This window comes from Mobula hypostoma, chromosome 3 (genome assembly GCF_963921235.1).
Source record: "Mobula hypostoma chromosome 3, sMobHyp1.1, whole genome shotgun sequence".
Taxonomy (NCBI): Eukaryota; Metazoa; Chordata; class Chondrichthyes; order Myliobatiformes; family Myliobatidae; genus Mobula; species Mobula hypostoma.
Genome location: NC_086099.1, coordinates 194562559 through 194585801, shown reverse-complemented (window position 1 = coordinate 194585801; position 23243 = coordinate 194562559). Strand labels below are relative to the sequence as shown.

The 23243-nt window shown below is 39.7% G+C and overlaps 1 protein-coding gene and 1 long non-coding RNA gene across 3 annotated transcripts in view; one reads left to right on the top strand and one right to left on the bottom strand.

The window, feature by feature from the left end:
• Window positions 1-23243, top strand: part of LOC134344473 (enhancer of polycomb homolog 1-like) — a 213511-nt gene that overhangs the window by 80323 nt on the left and 109945 nt on the right. Inside the window, exon 1 of one of the 2 annotated variants that reach the window (XM_063044343.1) lies at window positions 3612-4978. The exons of the other annotated variant lie outside the window; for it this stretch is intronic. Coding sequence (XP_062900413.1) covers window positions 4826-4978 — 153 coding nt within the window. The 5' untranslated portion in view covers window positions 3612-4825. Of the gene's footprint in view, window positions 1-3611; window positions 4979-23243 lie in introns of those variants that run through there. 2 annotated transcript variants of the gene reach the window in all.
• Window positions 16625-23243, bottom strand: part of LOC134344474 (uncharacterized) — a 190622-nt gene continuing 184003 nt past the window's right edge. The window contains exon 3 of the long non-coding RNA XR_010017442.1: window positions 16625-17801. This is a non-coding gene — a long non-coding RNA (uncharacterized LOC134344474). The remainder of the gene's footprint in view (window positions 17802-23243) is intronic.

Sequence of the window (23243 nt, the reverse complement as noted above, 5' to 3'; positions counted from 1 at the left end):
AATTTACATTGAACAAATCGGTTTTAATTTGCAGAGAAGGTAGGATTGCTATGGATAGAACAAAGGGTGTATCAGTGAAAAGGTGAAGTCATGGTTCACCCTCTCATGATAATGGGAAGAGTTAAGAAGAGTATCGGAACATGAAACTAAAGTAATGAAATTGGAAAGTAAGAATACAATCAAAGGAATACAGACAGCTATAGCACATGCCCTTGTAGGTCAGGCTATACTAATGCTAAGTAAAGAATTGGGCCAATATTACAGAGGGATTTCTTAACACAAAATTATTTATTTTCACATGGAAAGTTAGATTGAATATGCTACTTACCAATGTAAAAGTTTTCGTAGGATTTATTAAAATAAGTTAGTGAAGTTCAACTGAAAACAACACCATTTTATTCGTTTGTCAGTACCAACCACAGATTGATGAATCAGAATCAGAATTAGGTTTATTATCACTGACATATGTCATGAAATTTGTTGTTTTGCAGCAGCAGTACAGTAGAAGTATAAAATATACTATAAATTACAATAAGAACTTGGAGTATTGTGTGCAGCTCTGGTCACCTACTGACAGGAAAGGTATCAATAAGATTGAAAGAGTGCAGAGAAAATTTACAAGATTGTTGCCAGGACTTGAGGGCCTGAGTTACAGGGAAAGGCTGAATAGATTAGAACTTTATTACTAGAAAAATAGAGGGCTATGGGTAAGCCGAGGAAGTTCTAAGGTAAGGACATGCTTGGCACAGCTTTGTGGCCCGAAGGGCCTGTAATGTGCTGTAGGTTTTCTATATTTATTCCCTAGAGCAAAGGAGAGTGAGGGGAGATTCGATAGTGGTATACAAAATTACGAGGGGGATAGACAGAGTAAATGCGAGCAGGCTTTTTCAGCTGAGGTTGGGTGAGATTAGAAGTCATGGGTTAAGGGTGAAAGATGAAATATTTAAGGGGAACATGAGGGAGAGGGAGTTCTTCACTTAGAGGGTGGTGAGAGTGTGGATCAAACTGCCAACGGAACTGGTGGATGCAGGTTTGATTTCAAAATTTAAAATAAATATTAGATAGGTACATGGGTGGGAAAGATATGGTGGCACAGGTACGAGTCGATGGGACTAGGCAGTGTAGCAGGTCGGAATGGAGTAGATTCGTCAAAGGCAAAAAGAGAACAAAAAATCGCTCAATTTTTAAGTAAGACGCTCTTATTCGTAGATTGTTGGTGGTGCCTTGTGATTTAAAAATAGGCTGATGGATTTCCCTCTCTTCCTCTTTCTAGACCACGTGAAAAATTAGGTATTAAATTTCAATTTTTGTTCGTTAATTGATAATTAGTAACATTTTGAAAGGTAATTAAAATGGATTATAGTATTTGTAATAGCAGTTCAAAAAGTTTGTAAGAGTTATAAATAGTGCTAAGAGTTAGTGTCTAGTTTTTATGTAGTGTGCTGTGGAAAATTTGATATAAAGTCAACATCAGTACAAAACTGAGTCTCGGTAGTTAAATTCTTCCACAGAATAACCACTGGATCGATTTCACTCATCATATATTTTGCGCCAGTATATTTTGAAGAGGATTTGAATGTCATCTTGTGGCTTTTAGGCTCTTTTTGTTTTCATTGGTGCAATTAAATTTTTAATATAAAGGGCAATATTTTATCATACAGCACAGAACTCTTCAATCCACCTCAGACTGATCATGATGCCCATTTATGTTAATACAATTTTCCTGCATGAGGGCATATCCCTCTATTTTTCAAGTACCTGTCTAAATGTTTTTTTAAAAGTTGTAATTGTACCTGTCTCTACCACCACCTTTGGCAGCTTGGTCCCTCTAAATACCATCCTCTGATGAGAAAAATCTTGAATCGCCTTTTAATTTCTCCCCTATCTCCTCAGACCTCTGCCCTCTAGTTTTGGACTCCCTACCTTGGAGTAAAAGAGAGTCTAATTATCTATGCTATCTATATCCGCCATCATCTTATAAACCTCCTTAAGGTCATCTATCAGCCTTCTGTGCACCAATAAGAACAAAACCAACCTATCAATCTCTCCATGTAACTAAACCCCTCCATTCCAGGCAATATCTTTCTGAATCTTTAATACTACCACATTCTTCAGCTTTCATATTATGATCACTGTGTCCCAAGGATTCCTTTACCTTGAGCTCCCTAATCAGACTTAGTTCATTACACAACACCCCATCCAGAATTGCCTATCCTAGTGGGCTCAACCACAAGCTGGTTTAAAAAGCTATCTTATGGGCACTCCACAAATTCCCTCTCTTGGGGTCCAGCACCAATCTGATTTTCCCAATGTACCTGCATATTGAAATCTCCCCCCCTCCCCCCCGCCGACTAATGTAACATTGCCCTTATTATGTCTTTTCTACTTCCCATTGAAATTTATATCTCACGTCTTGGCTACTGTTCGGGGGCCTGGTATATAACTCCCATCGGGGCCTTTTTACCCTTGCAATTTCTTAACTCTACCCACAAGAAATTTGCACTTTCTGATCCGATGTCACTTCTTTCTACGGATTTGATTTCATTTTTTCCAACAGAGCCACCTACACCCTCTGCCTACTTGCCTGTCCTTTCAGTACAAGTAGTATTTTTGGATGTTAAGCTCCCAACTATGATCGTCTTTCAGACACATTGCAGCAAGTTAAAATAAATAAATAAATAATATAGTTTTGACTATCAGTTCTAATTTCATCCTATTTTCCTGACTTGGGTAATTCTTAATTTGAAGGAGGAAAATCATTTTTTCCCAAATAGCCACTTGTAAGCTGATATGTTTGATTTTTGGTAAAGAATCTGGAGCATGAAGTGTACATTAGTGTGTGATATCAGAGTAGCAAACTTAGTTTGAGTTGTTTCATTTGTCACAGAAACTTGTGATTGCCAAGGTTGTTTAGTGGTATTATTAAAAGAAATATTAATGGTATAAAAATGCAAATCCCCCACAATAATAATTAAGTTGTTTTTCATAATTAATAGTCGATGTCTGATTCCACACAGTATGATTTATTCGAAAGTGATGGAATTTGTTTAAATGAAACAAGCAGGCACAGGCTACCTGGCCCCTCAAAGCTTGCCATGTGTCCCAGACCTCAATTATTACATCCCATCTTTCCATAACCCTCAATTTGCTGTTCCTGTTATAAACTTTTATGAATCTCAAATAAAGCCTTATAGGAGAATGTAATTGTTCAAGTTCTGAATTAACAGCAGTAAGTTAGGCAAATAGTATTACAAACTTGGAAAGTTTCAAGCAGTTCCCAGGTTGTGTAAGGTTTGAGTGCTGTCCGTAAGCTAGTTTCTCTGCAAGTCAGAAATGTTCATTTTCCAAAGCAATCCATGTTGTATTGTTCTAGATATACTTGCTAATAATTATTTTAATTTTATTAATCACCCTATCACTACCCATAATTCGACTAATAGAATGTATGCTGTATCTAGTCATTAATGAACGCAGGTTCCAACATCTCTGTGAAATGCAGTTGTTAAGTTGGAAATGTGGTCATGAACTGAGTTCCCACCAGGCAGAAGGTGGCTGCAGGATCCATGAGCTCCATCTCACCAGTGTCCCAGGCATGTATTTGTATGTCCCAGCTATACATAAATTGGGGAGCACCTGTGACATGAAGCACATCATTAAAACTAAGTTTATAAAAATACTTTATGCAAATTATCCCTTTTTTTTAAGCTTGAAGTGTTAGTTCGGGCATTATGGTTTTGGATCAATATTATCTTTTAGACACGAGATGTGGGATGAATATAAGTTGTATCTATGTTGCTAGGTTTTTATTGTGCACAACTTTATTATGTGGTTTGAAATGCTGGCTCACCAGTTCCAGGAACAAGCCGTGCAGGAAGCAGCGAGATTGTTTACTCCAGGCTTGCGCAATGCCCATGACATATTACAACCTGCCCATTGAGTTTTGAACTGTAGTGTTGATTGTAAAAGACATGTGACACTTCCCTTTTCCAACAGACCATAAAAATATACATTGTAGGAGAAGAAGCGACTTCTCCGCGAGCATTGTAGAGGGCGCTGGTGGCAACAGCTACTCAGAAACCTGCTGTAACTGAGGGCGTCCATGTTGTGGCGTAGTTGAATTAAGTTAAAACAGAGGGGTTGTCAAGTTGGTTTTTTTGATTTGGAAGAACCCCTGCCACCATGCATCCCAAATCTAAGCCGAAGTAGAAATAAAAATCAACCCCGCAACCCTCGGCGGACTGCTGGTGTGGTGGGAAAGGAGATTGGTGTTGTGTGAGGAGGGGTTGCTCCTTCAAGTCCTACGCCGATACGCGGCGGATCGGACGACCGGCCGCTTTCGGCTGGATCCCGCCGCGCCGGAGTCGCGAGCTGCGGGCGGTTGACTGGCGGCGCGGTGCGCGCGCAGCGGGGCCGAGCCTCGTCTCCGCCTCTGTGCATTGTGGGATGGCTGGACTTTAATGACCGCCATGTTGGCCATGGCGTATTGAAGCCGACAAAAGGAACCCAAACGGACCCGGGGCGAAAAAACGCCTTTCTTCCGCTTACAACCCCGCTTTCTCTTCACGGAATGGAACTAGGACCTCCAGACTCTCATCCATGATAGGTTCCAGGCGGCTCCGTGTATGTTTTACTGGGTATAGGCGTCAACATTTCATCGGCTGTTGAAAAAAAGCGCATCTTATATATATATTTATATATTTCCTTCCACCATCACCGATTCCCCCCCTCCCCTTTCCCCACCACCCCCTCCTCCCTCCCGCGGTGGTGTTTGGGTTTGTAATTCGCCGCGAATACGCACACACAAACCGAGGGAGAGCCGAGAATAATGAGCAAACTGTCGTTTCGGGCAAGGGCGCTCGATGCATCGAAACCCCTGCCCGTGTATCGGTGCGAGGACTTGCCGGATCTGCACGAATATGCCTCAATCAACCGAGCCGTGCCCCAGATGCCTACGGGGATGGAGAAGGAGGAGGAATCGGTAGGTAGACGGCGAAGATCGCGGTGTTCTGCGTGTCTTTTGTGTGTCTGTGTGTTTTTATATCATTCCCCCCGGTCGGCTTGTTGTGTCTGGGGTGTGTGCTGTGTGTGCGCAGCTTGCGCGGCCGCCATTACACGGCTCTCGCTCGCTTCCTCCCAAACATGGGGCCGGGCCGCGGAGACGCAGGCGGCCCCGGAACCACCCACATTCCTCATTCCTCGGCTCTGGAAATCGGTGCCAGCCAGCCTGCTGCTCTGCCCATGGGCTCTGGGGGGCGGCCAGAGTCCATTCATTGACGGGGTCCCGTTTGTTTTGTTTGGTTTTTGTTTTCGCGGAGAAGAGAGATTTGTTTTTTTTCACCTCTTGGAGTACAAAAGGTCACGTGATTGTTCAGGGGCAGCCATTTTGTTGTTTCTCCGTGTCTCTGGGTTGGGCGCGAGCGGCGGCAGTGGCCGCTCTGGGCAGCAGGGTGGCGCTAGAGAGCGCGGCTCCGGCTGGAGGGGGTTGCGGCTCTCCGGGGCTGGGGGGTGTGCGTGTGTATTTCAGAAACTCTGCTCTCATGCATGCAGGCTTCGTGCTGCTGTTATGGCTTGCACCAATATCTTACGGTCTTGTGAAGCGTTTGAGTGCTGGCAGGCACGATCGTGGAAGGATATTGTTTTTATCTCGACACGTGCGCGAGTTATGGCATACTGCAGTTGTACGTTAGTGTATGCCCAGAGATTTTAAACTCTCATTAAACTTTGTAATTTTTCGCTCAAGTTTTGTAGAGTAGTTAATATGGGACGTTGACGGACTGGCAATAGTTGTCTTGCATTAATGTTTCTAAATGAAAGTTGTGTAATATTCAATGGTGTATTTTCCTCAAACGTTGCAGTGGAATTTGTTGCAGTCCTAGAATTTGTACTGTTTTGGTGCGAAGAGGCTACATATTCCAGTTATTACAGAATTAAAATTATTCAGTATACACTGTCTAATCGAAATCCAAAAATATATATATTCAGGGAGCTAAAGCAGTATGAAACTGTTGGTTACGGCTGATGTTCCAGCTTTAAGAATTGTATACTGATATTATTGATTTTGCAACTTGTCTCCTCACTCTCTCACCCGCCCCCCTTTACCTTAGTATTTGTTTGAAAGTATCTTGTTGGACTAATCACTGGTACCGCCCATACGGTTGTGAGTTTCTCAACTCCTGTTATCACTGTGCAGTTTATATGTTCTCAACACACAACGCATCGTGTGCCTTTGTAAGGAACTTCAGCACGGAAATAGGTCCTTTGGGCAACTGAATCTGCGCTGCCCATCAAATTCACTAATCTGGCCCGAACTCGATATTGCCTTCAACTCCCCTCATTCTACCCACTTGGGGCACTTAACCAACCGGCCTGCAACTCACTGGGATGTTAGAGTGTTCAAAGTCAGCAACATTGAAGATGGTGATTAAACCTGGATTGGTCTGCAGCTTTGGGGAGAGTGATTTTTAGGGTATTTTCATAGATGAAATGCAAATTATGTAATATTTCATTGATCAATTTAAATAGAACCTATAGCTTTAATAGATAGGTGTGTATGTTGGAAAACCATGGATCATGTCTGAGACTAAACCTTTAGCTAAAAGGGGTGCATTTTAACCATTGCCCTGGAAGTTGCATGTTCTTTATACAGTTTTTTTAAATGTAAGTGAGATATAAACATGAGAAAGTTTACAGATGCTGGGAATCCAAAGCAACACACAATGCTGGAGGAAAAATTTTGGCCTACTGGGTTTGAAATTCTATATAAACTTTGTATGTCCATTTGCTTTAGTGTTTGAAATCTGGTATGCAGCTTTCACTTTCAGAGTGCCTCCACATTTTTTCACAACCAAAGGAATTATCTTTGAAATATTGATAAATTACCTTAATCATCCAAATGACACGTAAACTGTAGTTTTAATTAATCTGAGGGAGCCTTTGGAAACAACTGCCATTGGACCTTTTGACACTTAACAGGGAATCAAAGGGTGGTAGCACACTTCAAAGGCTATGATCAGGTTTGATGCATTCAGCTGTTGTTTTAGTGTGGGAATGATGCAGTGACACTTTCTTTCAGATAAGGTGTTAAACTGAAGTTCTACCTATCTCTTGGATTAATGATTTTTGTGGCTGTATTTGGAAAAGACTAGTGGAGTTAACCCAGTATTATCATTTTTGTCATCTTTGTATAGAGGTCATGAGATGAGTTAGTTACCTTAGGGCAGTTAACATTGTGGTTGCCACACTGGACAATTGATAAAAGTGTATGTTGTGCTTCTGACTTGGGCAAGTATGGTGCTATTGAGCCAGTGGTAGAGTATTTCAAAGAATGATTGAAACTGCTTGCCAATATGTTGAAATTGGCATTCAAGTATTGGACAACCATACAGCACATAAACAGATCATTTTGGGTCACCTTGTCCATGCTAACTGTACCTGTATCCCTCTATTCCTTTTCTAACTAAGTACCCATTCAAACATGTTTTATCTGTTGTATCTGTTTCTATTACCTCCTCTGCCATATTGTTCAGATTTTCATGATTCAATGGGGGGGGCCCTCGTATCTCCTTAAATTTCTCCCCCTCACGTTAAACTATAGCCACTAGTTTTAGATTCGTCTGCTCTAGTTAAATGTTCTGACTGAATATCCTATCTTTGGCCATCATAAGTTTTAAAACTGCTAAGGTCACCATTTGGCCTCCTACGTTTTAGTGAGATTAAATTTGACCTTTTTTGCTTGGCACCATAACCTTCCATTCTGGGCAATGTCCTGGTGAATCTTTTCGACACTGTTGTTACCACATCCATCCTGTAGTATGGTCTGATCAAAGTTTTCTACAACTGCAACATGACATCCCAACCACTGTTACTCGGTCCTTGGCCTATGAAGGCAAGCTTGCCGAACACTGCCTTGACAATCCTGTGCATCTATGTTGCTGCTTTCAGGAGATTGAGTTCTCTCTGTACATTATTGCTCCTGAGGCCCTTGCTATCTACATGATGTGTAATATTTAATATATTCTATTAGTATTTCACCTTCCCAAATGCCAATTACATTTTTTCCTGTTTTATGGGAAATTGCCAATAAATCTGTTGTACGTGAATTGTATTTCATTTGAAAAGTACAAATTAAGCATGCTAATTACTCGAATTGATTTCTAAAATCTTTAATTTATGCTTTCAGCTCTCTATGTAAATTGGTATGATAGGTTGGTCCATTTTGTCGACCAGTATTCTGTTATAGGTGAAGCAAAGCATATACCACCAAGCTCAAGGATAGCTTTAGTTCCACGGTTATTAGACTCTTGATCTCTGAATCTACCTTGTCTTGACCCTTGCACCTTACTAGTTTCTCACTGTAACTAGTTACATGTGACAATAATAAGTGTAATATTTATTATTAGAGCTTAATTTCTTAGGAAAAATATGATTGTAACACTACTTCATTTAAAAAAATAGATACTGAATTATCTTCTGTCAAATATAATTAAGTGATGCTATTTCATGAGTGCTATAATCCAAGGAGTTTGATTTTGGTGCATTTATAAAGTTTTGCATGGTAAGTTGTAGTTCATTTAGGGATGCACTAAGCAGGGATCCAATTTTGGCTTCATTAAATTAAAATATTCCCAATATAATAGAGGTGGCTGAATATATTGATTCAGAATGTAATGCTTTTGTACTTGGGCAGTATAATATCAGCACAGCAGCTTATGGGTGAGATTAGTAGAAATCTGTTCAGATTCTGGAGCAGTGTCGTCTTGTGATTATTTCTGTTCTGTGTGTGAATGAAAAGTTTGGAAATATCTCAGATTCATACATGGTTCAAATATTTATTTAAGGATATCCAAAATATGAATTGTAATTTAAAATGTGCACTTCAAAAATCAACTTAAAATAGTTGACACTTTTAGTAGAAATGCTGCATCAGGATCTGAATTGTTCAAGAATTTTGACTATCCTTCCACCACCCTCACCAACAGATGCTTATCAAACCAATGGATTCCTCCAGCAAGTTGTTACTCCATATTTCAGCATCTGCAATCTTGTCTCCCCTCCCTTTTATACTTGGATAATAAGAGTTTCAGAAATCAGAGCAGGAATAGGTTGTCTGGCCCTTTGAGACTTCTCCACTTTTTGATACAATTGTGGCTGATCTGGTCATCTATTTAGCTCTACCTAGATGTGTTTAGCCTATAACCCTTAATTCCCATGGCAGCTAAAAACCTCTGTAACTGTCTCGTAAATATATTTAATGAGATGGCCTCTACTGCTTCCTTAGGTAGAGAGTTCCACGGATTCACTGTTTTCTGGGGAAAGCCGTTTCTCCTCATCTCCATCCTAAATCTACTCCCCTGAATCTTGAAGCTATGTTTCCTCAGTCTCATTTACTAGTGGAAACAACTTCCCTGTCTCTATCTTATTTGACCCTTTCATAATTTTATGTTTCTATAAAATCCCCCTCTGTCTTAAGAAATCTAGCGAGTATACTCCCAGGCAGCTCAATCTCTTCTTAATCTTTCCCTTCATCTCTAGAATCAACTTGGTGAACCTCCTCTGCAATGCCTCCAAAGCCAGTATATTTTTCCCTAAGGAGACCAGAACTGCATACCAGTGCTTCAGGCATGATGTCACCAGTACCCTATACAGTTGCTTCACAACTTTCCTGCTCTTAAGTTCAATTCCTCTAGCAATGATGACCAACATAGCGTTGGTCTTCATTATTTCTTTAGGCAGAACGTATTGAATCTGTGGAATTCATTGTCACAGATGGCTTTGCAGACCAGGTATATTTAAAGCAGAGTTTGATAGGTTATGGGAGAAGGCAGGAGAATGGGGTTGAGAGGATAATAATCATCCATGATAGAATGGCAGAGCAGATGGGACAAATGGTCTAATTCTGGTCCCATGTCTTATAAACGGCACATAATATTCTAAACTGGTCTCGCCAAGGATCTTTACAATTTTAGCAAGAATGCTTGTTCCTTATCCTCTACCCTTAAGAATCGGCAGACCATTTGACTTCTGAAATGCTTGTTATGCTTGTTTTTAGTTACTTGTGCACAAGAGCATCCAAGTATATTTGCTCATCAATACTTCACAACCTGATGCCATTTAAGTAATGTGCTGCTTTTAATCTTGGCAATCTTAACATTTATATTATATTGCAGCTCCTTTGGCTCAATCTAGCTAAATTACCCTGAGGCTTCTCTGCATTTTCTGTCATTCACACTTGCACTCCAGTTTAGCTTCATTGATACATATTATGAACAGATGAGGTCCAAGCACTGATTCCTGTAGTACAGTTGACCTTCACTAATCCGACTACCTGTAATCCGGTTCCTTCCATAACCCGGTGCTGATTATGCTTAATGTGATCCTTCTGTAATTCTGCATTTTCACTAATCCGGCACTCCTCAGGTCCCAATGATGCCGGATTAGTGAAGGTCACCATCTGCCACTCCAAAGAAAGATCAGTTCATTCAAGTCATCCAATTTGCAATCCATGTCAATGCATTACCCCAAAAACCAGAAAACTCCTTGGGGTTTGTCAAATACAATCCATATACACTTTGTAAATCCTAGTGGTCTCGAGCATTTCACTTATTACTGACACGAGGGTTGTTGCACAGTGGTTTCTAGTTTTCTTTCTCCCATTTTTTTTAAATTGCAGGTTTATAGTTGCCTCCCTCCAGTGGAGCTATTCACTAATGTACAGAATTCTGGTATGGTAGTTTAGTTTATCATATGTGTGGATGCAATGTAATTTCTTGTTGGCATAAACCCCCTGGAGTGACCAGGATCCACAGTAATAAGGAATATAACAATAAATACAATAACAAGTGAAGTCAGCTGGAAGGTGCAAAGAATGTCCAAAGCATCCACTAATTCTACAGCTACTTCTTTGGGTACGCTAGGTGTAGATCAGTCTTCAGGGAATTGTGAGCTTTTAGGCCTTTTTTTTCATTGTTTTCTTACTGGTACTAATTATTTTAGTTCGTAGGCTCCATTAGATGCTTGGTTCCTTAACATCTGATCACTTACTAGAACCCCTTTTGAGAAGAATAAACAAAAGCATGTTTTAATTGATCTGCCATTTCCTATTCACAATTATAATGGTTTATGACTGTAGGGAATCTACACCAAATGTTTTAATCCTTTCATATATTTATAGTTGAGCAAGCTTGTGGTGGAAGACCTTGCAACACACATCAAAGTTGCTGGTGAACGCAGCAGGCTAGGCAGCATCTCTAGGAAGAGGTACAGTCGACGTTTCAGGCCGAGACCTGAAACGTCGACTGTACCTCTTCCTAGAGATGCTGCTTGGCCTGCAGCAACTTCGATGTGTGTTGCTTGAATTTCCAGCATCTGCAGTGTTCTTGTTGTTTGCGGTGGAAGACCTTTGTGTTTTTGTTGTATAGTCAAGAGTCTAAGCAGTAGCTTCTACATTGGTTTGGGGGGGGGGGTTGCTGTTAGTGAAAATGTTAAAAATGTGGCTTTCAGATTATATGTGTTTATTTTAAAAAAAATAACTGGTACAATTTAGTACATAAAGTAACTGCTGATGGAACTTTTTAGCCACAGATGAGATTCAATTATAGCTGGCAGCCATTTAAATTAGAATGATGACCTTTTCAGCATTTTAATCACTGCACTGATCATGTGGAATTGGATATTTTAGAAATGTCTGCTTGAGAGGTAATTTTTGACTTTTAGTTCTGCTGGAACTTGTGGAGGGGGGAGGTGTCAGGAGACAAAAATTGTCAGGTTTACCGAGGATAATTCTGTAATGGAAAACTCTAATTACGCTAGTTTTGTGAATCTTTGATTTTATGAACCAAGTGCAATAGGAGCCAAGTATATGCATTAGGCATTGAGGGGATGTTCAGAGGGACCTTAGGGTTCAAGTCCATAGCTCTCTGAAAGTGTCTGCACGTGTTTTTTTGGGGGGGGGGTTAAAGAAGGCATATGGCATGCTTGCTTTTATTAGGGTTTTGAGATTGTGTCGTGATGTTGCAGCGTTATGAAATTCTGGTTAGGCTGCATCTGGAGTATTACATTAATTTCTGGTAGCCCCAAGACTAGAAGCATGTGGAGGCTTTGGAGAGGGTATAGAAAAAGTTTGAGGATGCTGCCTGAATTGAGGACATGTATTTATAAGGAGAGATTGAACAAACGGGTTATTTTCTCTGCTCGAGATCAGATAGAAGTTTGAGATTGATAGACATGGATAGGCAGCTAGTTCTTTCTTCCCTGAATTCAAAGTCATGTTATATCACTATTCTACCATGAGATTAATATTAGTGCATTCACCATAGAACAGAAGAATGCGATAGAATGAATTAAAACTATACTACACAGGTTGATAAACAACTGATGTGCAAAAAGACAAACTGCAAATACAATTGCAAGAAAACGTTTGAACCCTTTGCAGTTACCTGGTTTTCTGCATTAATTACTCAAAATGTGGTCTGATCTTCATCACAATAATAGACAAACACAATCTGACTAAACAACACACAAACAATTGTACTTTTCATGTCTTTTATTGAACACATTGTTTAATCATCCACAGTTCAGGCTGGAAAAAGTATGCAAACCTTTGTATTTAACAACTAGTAGAACCCCCTTTAGGAGCAATAACCTCCATGAAACATTTCCTGTAGCTGATGATCAGACTTGCAGAGTGGTGAAGAAGAATTTTAGACCATTCCCCCTTGCAAAACACTTTTTTAGTTCATCACTATTTCTGGGATACCTCAATATTTCTGAACGGCCCTCTTCAGGTCATGCCACAGCATCTCAATTAGGTTAAGGTCTGGACTCTGATTTGGCCATTTCAAAATACAAATTTTCTATTTTTTAAAACCATTCTGTAGTTGATTTAGTCATGTGTTTCAGATCATTGTCTTGTTGCATCATGTATCATCCATCTTTTAAGCTTAAGGTGACAAACTGCTACGCTGATACTCTCCTATGGAATGACTTGGTACAGTTTTGAATTCATTCAATGATTGCAAACTGTTCAGTCTCTGAGGCAGCAAAGCAGCCCCAAACCATTATGCTCCTTCCACCATGCTTCAGTTAGGGTGAGGTTTTGATGTTGGTGCGCATTGCCCTTTTTCCTCCAAAAGTTCAACTTTTGTCTCATCTGTCCACCAAACATTGTGCCAGAAGCATTGTGGAACATCCAGGTGGCCGTTTGCAAACTTGATGTGCAGCAGTGCTTTTTTTTTTTGGAGAGCGGTGATTTCCTCCATGGTGTCCTTCCACAACACCATTCTTGTTCCATTCTATACTGGACACATGAATAGAGACTTTGGCAAGTTCTAGAGATTTCTGCAGGTCTTTTGCTGTTACCCTTGGGTTCCTTTTCACCACCTTCAGCATTGCGTGTGCTTTTGGTGTGATCTTTTGCAGGACACCCATTCGTGGGGAGAGTAGCAATAGTACTGAGCTTCCTCCATTTGTAGACAGTTTGTCTTACTGTAGACTGGTGAACACTCAGGTCTTTAGAAATTCATTTTTAGCCTTTTCCAGCTTCATGCATTTCTGTAATTCTCCTAAGGTCCTCTGAAAGTTGTTTTGATCAAGGCATGGTGCACATAAACAGATCTTTCTTGATAAGAGAAGGCTCTGTCAGTGATCTGACTTCGTTTTTTATATAGGGCAGGGCACCTCAACAGCCCACACCTCCAATCTCATCTCATTGATTGGAATACCTGATTCCAAATAACTTTTGTAGAAGGCATTACCCAGTGGTTCCCATACTTTTTTTGAACCTAGACTGTGATTGCTTAAATGGTATACTTCATATTGACAAGAAGTAGTGCAATTGTTTGTTATTGGTTGGGGCAGATTTTGTTTGTCTATTTTTGTGACTTGCATGAAGATCAGACCATATTTTATGAGTAATTATTGCAGAGTTCGCAAACTTTTTCTTGCAACTGTACAATAACAAATAAAACTGACACCATGAGTTGTAGAACCCATGAAAGTAAGGCAGTATTTAGCTAATTGATACTGGTTCAGAAACCTGATGTTGTGGGACCTAATGCCTCTGACACTGTCCACTGTGCATCTACTGTAGAGAAGTTTGTCAAAGTTTTAGATGGCATGCTGAATGTGTGCAAACCTAGGAAAGTAGAGGCATTGTTGTGCTGTTGGAATATCTAATACCAGAGGCCATGTACTTAAGGGGAGAGGCAGCAAGTTAAAAGGGGATGTGTGAGGCAAGTTTTTTTACACAGATTGATAGATTTCTGGAATAGGCTGCCTGGGGTGGTGGGGGAAAACATGACGGGCTTTTAGATAGGCATATGAATCTGCAGAGAATGGAGGGATACGGATGTTGTGTAGGTAGGAGGAAATAGTTCAGTTGGGTGTTTTAACTTGGCTCAAAATCATGGGCATAAAGGCCTGTTCCTCTGCACTGTTCTATTTTCTATAACAATTTTTTAAAAATCTGTTCAGTCATATAGTAGACTGGTTTCACTTTGCTTCCAAAAGGATGCATTATGTAAATCTACCTGAAGTTGCAATTTCTTACTGTGTTGCCGCATTCCCACCTTCTGCCAACTTTTATACCATATTTGTAACCCTCCAGATAATAGTGTTTGATATCACTGAATCATTGAACTACACACTAACTGCAGATCTGAGAATTGTTTGATTCCATGAGAAATATAACATCCTACAGCTAAGGAAACCTGAGCCACACCCATGATTCTGGAGGAATTCATCAGAATAGGCGGCATCTGTGGAAATGACTAAACTGTCAACGTTTCAGATTGAGACCCTTCATCAGGTCTGGGGGAAAAAGGGGGAAGGGTTATAAGCTGGAAAGTGGTAGGTGGGGGAGGGGTGAAGTAATAAAATGGGAGGTTACGAGTGAAAAGGTAAAACGTTGGAGTAGAAGGGAGAAGAGAGTGAAACATAGGAGAAAGGGAGGAGCAAGGGCACTAGGGGAGATGATAGATGAAGAGAAAAGGTAAAGAGGGCAGAGTGGGGAACTTGAAGAAGAGGGAAGGAGGAAGAAAATACTGGAAGTTGCAGAAATCGATGTTCATGCCATCAGGTTGAAGGCTACCCAAACGGAATGTGAAGTGTTGCTCCTCCAAACTGAGTGCCCTCATTGTAGCTGTAGAGGAGGCCATAAACAAATATGTGGGAACGGGGTTTGGAATTAAGATGGTTGCCTACCAGAAATCCTGCTGTTTGTAGATGGAGCAAAGGCGCTCTACAGAGCAATTCCCAATCTATTGTCTGGTCTCAACAATGTAATGGATGCATCAGGAGCACTAGATACAGTAGACAATCACAACAGATTTGCAGGTGAAGTGTTGTCTCATCTCAGGACTGTTTGGGGCCCTAAATGGAATTGAGGTAGGGGGAGATGAATGGGAGGTGTAGCACTTCGACTTGTAGATGTATGTCTCAGGAGGGAGATTAGTGGATAGGGGCGAATGGACAAGACATCACAGCGAGTAATTCCTGTGGAGAAGTGGAGAGTAGTTGGAGGTAAGGATGTGTTTGGTGATTGGGTCCTGTTGAAGATGGCGTAAGTTGCAATGGTGTGATAGATGCAGAGGCTCATGTGGTGGTGGGGACCAGAGGAACTCTATCCCTGTTGAGGTGGTGGAATGATGAGGTAAGAGCAGATATCTGGGAAATGGAGATGCAAATGAGGGCAGCATCAATGGTGCAGGAAAGGAAACTCTGTTCTTTGTAGGAGAATATCTATAATGCCATGGAAAGGAAAGCCTCATTCTTGGAACAGATGCATTGAAGATCAAGGAACTGAGGAAAAATGAATGGCATTTTAACAGGAGATGGTGGGAAGAGTCATGGTCAAGATAGCCGTTCGAGTGATGGGTTTATAAAAGATATTGGTAGACAGTTTGTCTCCAGAGAGGAGACAAAGATCAAGAAAGGGAAGAGAAGTGTCAGAAATGCTTTCAACCCTGAACGGCTGCCTTCACCTCCAGGTTGAGGCCTTTCTCAGTGCCACTGAGGCCCTAGGCTCCTCTTCCCCGACCATTACATCCTTTGCCCCACCTTCTGGCTCCCCCCTTCCTTTACAGTCCTGATGAAGGGTCTCGGGTCAAAACATTGACTGTTATTCATTTCCCTAGATGCTACCTGATTGATCTGCTGAGTTCCTCTAGCATTTTGTATGTTGCTCTGCATTTCTAGCATCTGCAGAATCTCTTGTGTTCATATAGTTAAGGAAGCCTTACTGCAAGGTCAGTTCTTTGAAACAGCTATCCAGGTCATTTAGACCATCCAGCTTCCCTCTGTTTCATTCCTGTCAAACAGTAAGATTAGTACCTTTAAATATAAATAATTTGGCATGCTGTGTATTTTCTGTTTTCAACCATTTGGTGTTCTGTTTATTGAACAGCCCTGTTGCTTTTACCTTTCTTGAAAATTAATATTGAAATTATTTAATATTTCTGTAGTCCTCCTTTACCATTCTGTACCACCTTTTACCATTCTCAACCAGATGAGGAAGCAAGTTCAAAGGGGATGTGCATGGCGAGTTTTTTTTAAGTGGGTTTCTGGAATATTCTGCTAGGCCAGGAGTGGTAATGGAGGCATTTGAGAGGACATACTGTGTCTTGGAAAAGTATACAGCCCCTGACCCTCTTGTTCATATAACTGAATATTGCAACCAGGGATTTTGATCAATTTAACTGGGAATTTTTATTTGTGAATTACATGCTCCTTTTTTACAGAAGAGCTTTTAAAAAAAAAAGGGAACTTTGTGAAGCATGAAAAACTTAAGGAGTCAGAAGCTCCAAAGTATTCATCCCCCTTTTCTTAGCACTTTGAAAAGGGCTACATTTTGCAGCTATTACTGCCAGTAGTCATTTTGAATAAGTCTCCATTAGCTTTGCACAGCAAGATTTGCCCATTCTTTGCAAAATTTTCAAGCTGTGCCAGGTTAGTTGGGGAGCAGCAGTGGACAGCAATCTTGAGGTCTTGCCAAGGAAGTTCAATCAGATTGTCAGAAATCTGGACCACTCAAGGACATCATTTTCTTCATTTGAAGCCACTCCATGGTTGCTCTGGCAGTGTGCTTTGGGTTGTTGTCCTGCTGAAAGGCAAACATCCTCCCCAGTTTAAGCTTTCAGGCAGAGGCTAGCAGGTTTTTATCCAGGATCTCTCCACCATATTTTACAGTAGGGATGCACAGTGTTAGAATTAAGCCACACGTTCAGCTTAATGTTGAGACCAAAATGTTCCTTTTTAGTCTCATCTCACCATGTCATGTACTTCATCTCCAGTTGCAGCCACTGACTTCTACAGCTCACCCAGACTGACAGTAGGCATCACAGTGGCCTCTGTTACAAGCACCATTCTTTGGCTACTGAGTTTAGAAGAGCAGGCAGTGTGGCTGTGGTTTCATTTTTTTCCCCCACTTTTTTTACGATGGACTGCACTGAGCTTCAAGGAAGGTTCAGTGCCTTTGAGGTGGTCTTGTACCCTTCCCTGGATTTGTACTTCTGTATGATCATTTCTCTGACTTGAATGCTCTTCTGCTTCATGTCGGTTTGGTCTATTTGTAAACGTAACTTTGCTAGATCAAATAACGACAGCACAAAAAGATAGTTACTTTTCACCCGTTTATTTCTTCAAGCTCAGCCAGCGAGTGAACTTGGACCCAACATCAGGGAAAGAACCTTTCTCATCTCCCTGGGCGGTTCTACGTTCAATGCTCGATGTCAAAATCGTCAGAAGTTATAAGGCCACCATTGCAAAAGAACAATCAGTTTGATAACCATTCCGGTCAAGTCAATGGACTGTTGATACAAAAGTACAATCAATTTGTTAGAAACTCCAGCCACCTTAAATAAAAAGAGAATGTCCTACCTGGTTTGTTGGAGCCACAACTTAATGACAAAGATAAGAACACCCGTCAAATTTATGCTTTAATTAAGAAAGGAATGTTCTGTCTAATTTCCACCAGGTACTGCTTTTTGTCAGAATCAAAAGGTGTGAAAAGCCCAGAGACATCTTTGTAGATCTGGGCGAACTTTAACCCTTATCTTGCTCCAAAGAAAGCAGCTGTGAGACATTATTCAAACACACTGCAGTCACAGACATAGTACTGAATCCATTGTTTACAGGAATCTTGAGAATCCCCCATTCCTTTAAACTTTATGATATTGAAAATCTCCCATACTATTGGACCTTACTGGTGGGAGTGGGGGAGGAAGGTGGGTGGATATTTATTCCTATGAGTTCATTAAAAATGGGTGATCCTCCAATTTTATACATTAACAAATAGGATGAGTTGGTAAGGTAATACAATTTTTGTACCTGAGGAAAGTTAGTTGTAATTACGAAGGGAGCGAATACTTTTTCAGCCTCAAGTTTTGGTTTTTAATTTTTTTAGTAAATTTTTGACAGGTTTTTGAATATTTCTTTTGATTAAATATGTTGCACAATGTTTTGTAGATTTACCTTAAAAAGATTTTAATTCTTATCAGAGTGGAAGCTTAATTAATAGACAATAAGTCCAGGTGAATATTCTATAAATTTGTAGGGATTCTTGTTACAATATAACATGAGGATCATAATGGATCAGAGTACTGTGCTCAGCTCTGGTCACTTCATTACAGTAAAGATGTGGATGCTATAACGAGAGTGCAGAGGCGATTTACAAGGATGCCTGGATTGAAGAGCCTGCCTTATGAGAATAAGTTGAGTGAATTTGGCATTTCTCCTTGGAGCGACGGAGGACGAGAGATGACCTGCTAGAGGTGTATAAGATGATGAGAGGCATTGATCCTGTGGATAGCCAGAGGCTTTTTCCCGTGTCTGAAATGGCTAACACAAGGGGGCATAGTTTTAAGGTGCTTGGAAATAAGTAGAAAAGGGGGTGTCAGAGGTAAGTTTTTCACACAGAATGTTGGGTGCTTGCGATGCACTGCCAGTGAAGCTGGTAGAGGCGGATACAGTAGGGTGTTTTAAGAGTCGTTTGGGTACATGGAGCTAGAAAAATAGAGGGCTATGCAGTAGAGAAATTTTAGGCAGCTTCTGGAGTAGGTTACATGGTTGGCACAACATGGTGGGCCGAAGGGCCTGTAATGTGCTCTAGATTTTCTGTGTTTTGTGTTCTGTGGTATACGTCCTGAAGCTCTCAACGTATGTGAACAGAAGAGCAGAAAGTGAAGTTGTTCTGTTGAAGCCATATTAAATCAGTTTGTAATTTAAGGTTCTGCTAATAGTTCTGAAATATAAAGAGAAAATGCTGGAAATACTCTTCAGGTCAGTTAGCACCTTTTGCTTAGCTCTCAAACACATAAGTGATGTAAATGAAATATAACTTTGTATGACATTTATTTGAAGGGTGAAGTATTTAAAACGTGGAATCTCAAAGTTATCGTCTTTGTGGGTGGGAAAAGAGTACCAAAGCACTTGGTTAAGAATTGTTTTTGTATAAGAAAACCATTTCAGTGACAACACAATGACTTGTACATTTACTTAGTCACTGTGAGCGTGCTAAATTTTCTAGCTAGCCTTACGCATAAACTCTTGAGTAATAAGTTACAGTACCTTTGATACCTGTCTATTGTTGGGGTTAATTGAACATATATTTATTAGAAACTGGTAAATGGTAAAATGTGTAGCTATGTGTTTAAATTTTAAAATGGTAACATAATCACCAAACTTTTTGTTCAAAGTTAGTAATGTATAAAATTGTGAAGTTACCAGCTAACATGTCGCAACAGTGTAATAAAACAATCCAATCTGCATGAATTCAGAAGCAACAATCTCATTTTTTGTGCTATGCCTCCAGTGGATAGATGTTTAATTAAATTGAAAATGAATGGAAGGTGGATCAATTTGTTTAAAGCCAGTGGAATGCAGACAAGAAGCTATTAGACTTAAATGTTTGAAAGTTTCAGCTTGTTTGTTCTATGATGTTTCAAGTGTAAAACTAGTTGTTAAAGATTAGTATATGGGGAAAAAGCAGTAGAAAGGATATCTTATGACAGAGAAAGTGGCCATTTGACCCATGATAATTCCCAGAGAGCAAAAGTATGTACTTTGGGGGAGGGGAAGTAAGCAATTGAAATTTAAGTAATTGTAATTCCAATTCAAGGGCAAAATAAAAACATTAAGAAAGATTTGGTAGAAAATTAACAAATTAGGTAAGATTTCAAAATTAAGTTCAGAATAAATTTAAAATACTAATGTTACCATTAGCTACTTTGAGATTCATATTCTTGCAGACATTTACAGGGAAAAAGAAATGCAAAGTTCAAAGTAAATTTGTTATCCAAGTACATATGTGTCACCATATACAACCCTAAGGTTCATTTTCTTGTGGGCATACTCAATAAATCTATAATAGAATAATAAGCAGAATAAATCAGTGAAAGACTGTGCCAATGTGAACATTCAGCTAGTTGCAAAAGAAAACAAATTGCAATAACAAAAAAGAAAGAAAGAATAAATAAATAAATAACAATAACATGAGCTGAAGAATCATTGAAAGTGAGACCATCAGTTGTAGCGGGGGTGTACCTGGATGACTTATCTGAATGGAGCACCAACACAGAGGCTATGTACAAGAATGGCTAGAGTCGCCTGTCCTTCACATGTTCTACTAGTCTGATGTTGCCAGTACAATCTTCTATGCAGTGGTGTGCTGGGGAAATGGCATCAACACAGGTGATGTCAACAGGCTCAATAAACTGATTAGAAAGGCTGTCTCTGTTTTAGGAAACAAATTGGGCACACTGGAGACTGTGGTAGAACAAAGGACCCTAAGGGAAATCATGACAGTGCTGGACAATGTTTATCACCCTCTACATGCCACCTTGGCTGAACGGAGAAGCACATTTAGTAATAAACTACGACAAATGTGCTGCTCTAAAGAGCATTTTGAGGTCATTCTTACCCTTGGCCATTAGGCTGTATAATGAGTCAACCTATAGCTAAGGAAGTGATGACCTCCTGCTGTTTGAGGTAACTTTTTTTATTCTTTCTTGCTTCTCTTCTAATATTTGTATATGTGTGCAGTTGTAATTCTATTGTGACACTGTAATTTCCTTTGGGATCAATAAATTATTTATCTATCTTACTAGAGATGCATATTTCGTTGAGGAGGTGACACATGTAGTACTATGTTGGACGATGAACTTGCCTCATTGACAGTCCAGAGAAGGTTAGCTAGATTGATTTCTTGTAATGAAGAGCTTGTCTTGAAAGGAAAAAAAAATCAAATCTAATGAGCCAAAAATCTCGAGTTGAAGTATGAAAGCTGATTTTGTTGTAATACACAAAATGGATTCTATGGATTAAATTACATATGGAGGAGTCCTAAACCAGGGGAATTCTCAAAGGGCAATGCTTCATTGAGATAGATGAATTGCGGAGAAGTGAGCTTTTGGAATTCTTATCCCAGAATGGTTTGGTTGCTGAGTTATTTGGTATATTCAAAGCTGTACAAAATTAAAGCTGTGATCTCATTGGATGAAGAATTGTTTTGAGAGGCTGTTCGGCCTGCTTCTGCTAAATAAAACATAGAATACTATAGCACAGGAACAGATCCTTTGGCCCACTGTATGTCTGCCAACAGGGATCTGTAGTCTTCTATTCCCTGTCTAACTGCCTCTTAAATGTTGCTATCATATCTGACTCTCCTGTCATCTCTAGAAGTGTGTTCCAAACGCATACCATTCTGTGTGTGTGCGGGGAGGGAGAAAAAACTTGCATTGCCAATCTCCTTCAAACTTTTTCCCTCTCTCCTTAAACCTATCCCTTTAGTATTTGATTTTTAAAAAATGTATTGCAAGACATGTTTCCACAGCTTTATAACATACCCTTTGATTATGTGTGTAGTTGTGAACTGCTATGCAATAAGAATTAGTGAGTTTTTTAAAAAATTTGGGCATAATTGAAAGTTTGGTATGTGTAAGCTGAGAAAAGATATAGGATATGTTCTCCAAAATAGGTTAATAATTTGAAAGAAAAGATTGTACATCTCATTTCATTGTACATGAACCTATGTTGCAAGATTATATGATGTATATTGGAAATTCATAGAAGGTCAAGAATTTGTATGTCAGACACCCTCATTTCACTCCATTGTATTTTGCGAAGCATGTAGCCTCTGCTGTGAGACAGAATCTTAAACTTCATTTGCTGGTATGAAAATGTTGAAGGATAATTTGGCTGTTGGTAAAGAAAACTCATTTTTATTCAAATGAAGGTATGCAGAATTTGCAAAGTCCTGCTCTTACTGAAACAAAATCAATTACTACGTAATGCTAGAATGGAGGACTTTCTACTCTTTCCATATAGATGTAAAATTTCATCTAATTTTTCTAGTATTGTGTTCAGAAACTAGTTTTAAAGCCAGTAGATTCTCTTGCAAAATAAGTTTATATAGCTTAAAGAGATTTTGCTGCAATTATATGGGGCTTTGGTGGGACAGTAATTAGAATATTGTGTGCAATTTTGGTCTCAAACATAAATACAACAGAATATAGCATCTAAACAAATAAACCCAACAGAAAAGTAAAATAGTTGTCAAATGCTGAGGATTGGTATTGTTGATATTTGGAATGCTGTGGCAATTTTGTCATTTTGTTAATTCTAAATACAGATTGATTTCTGGATATGAAGGAAATGATGCCAGGAATCTGCTGAAAAATGCTGTTGAAGCAGAAGATAAGCAAGCTATGGTAGCGTAGTGTTAGTGTAATACTATTATAGCCCGGGGCATCAGGTTTCAGAGTTCAATTCCGATGTCATCTGAAAGGAGTTTATATGTTCTCCCCGTGGAATGCATGGGTTTTTTCCAGGTCCTCCAGTTTCTTCCTTCGGTTCTAAGTTGAACTGATTAGTCAGTTAATTGGTGATTGAATTTTCCTGTGATTAGGCTAGGGTTATATCAGGGGTTGCTAGGCAGTGTGGTGGGAAGGGCAGAAAGACCTATTCTGAGCTGTATATCTAAAATAAAATTTTAAAATAATCTTGATGAATGATAAAACTTATTTCAAGAGCCATTGGCTTTGAATTGACTTGTGAATTTTTGGAAGTTATATTTTGTGCAGTGACTCAAACATTTGTGATCCAGCACAAATGAATAGTAATATTCCAGTATCCATTTATGCAGATTTGTATATAACAACTTAGAGGTGACTTTCAGTGCTTGAACTTGAGGCTAATCTTTAATGGGTTTCCTGTTTGCATGTAAATTGTTTTGGGTTAGGTTATTGTGTTGG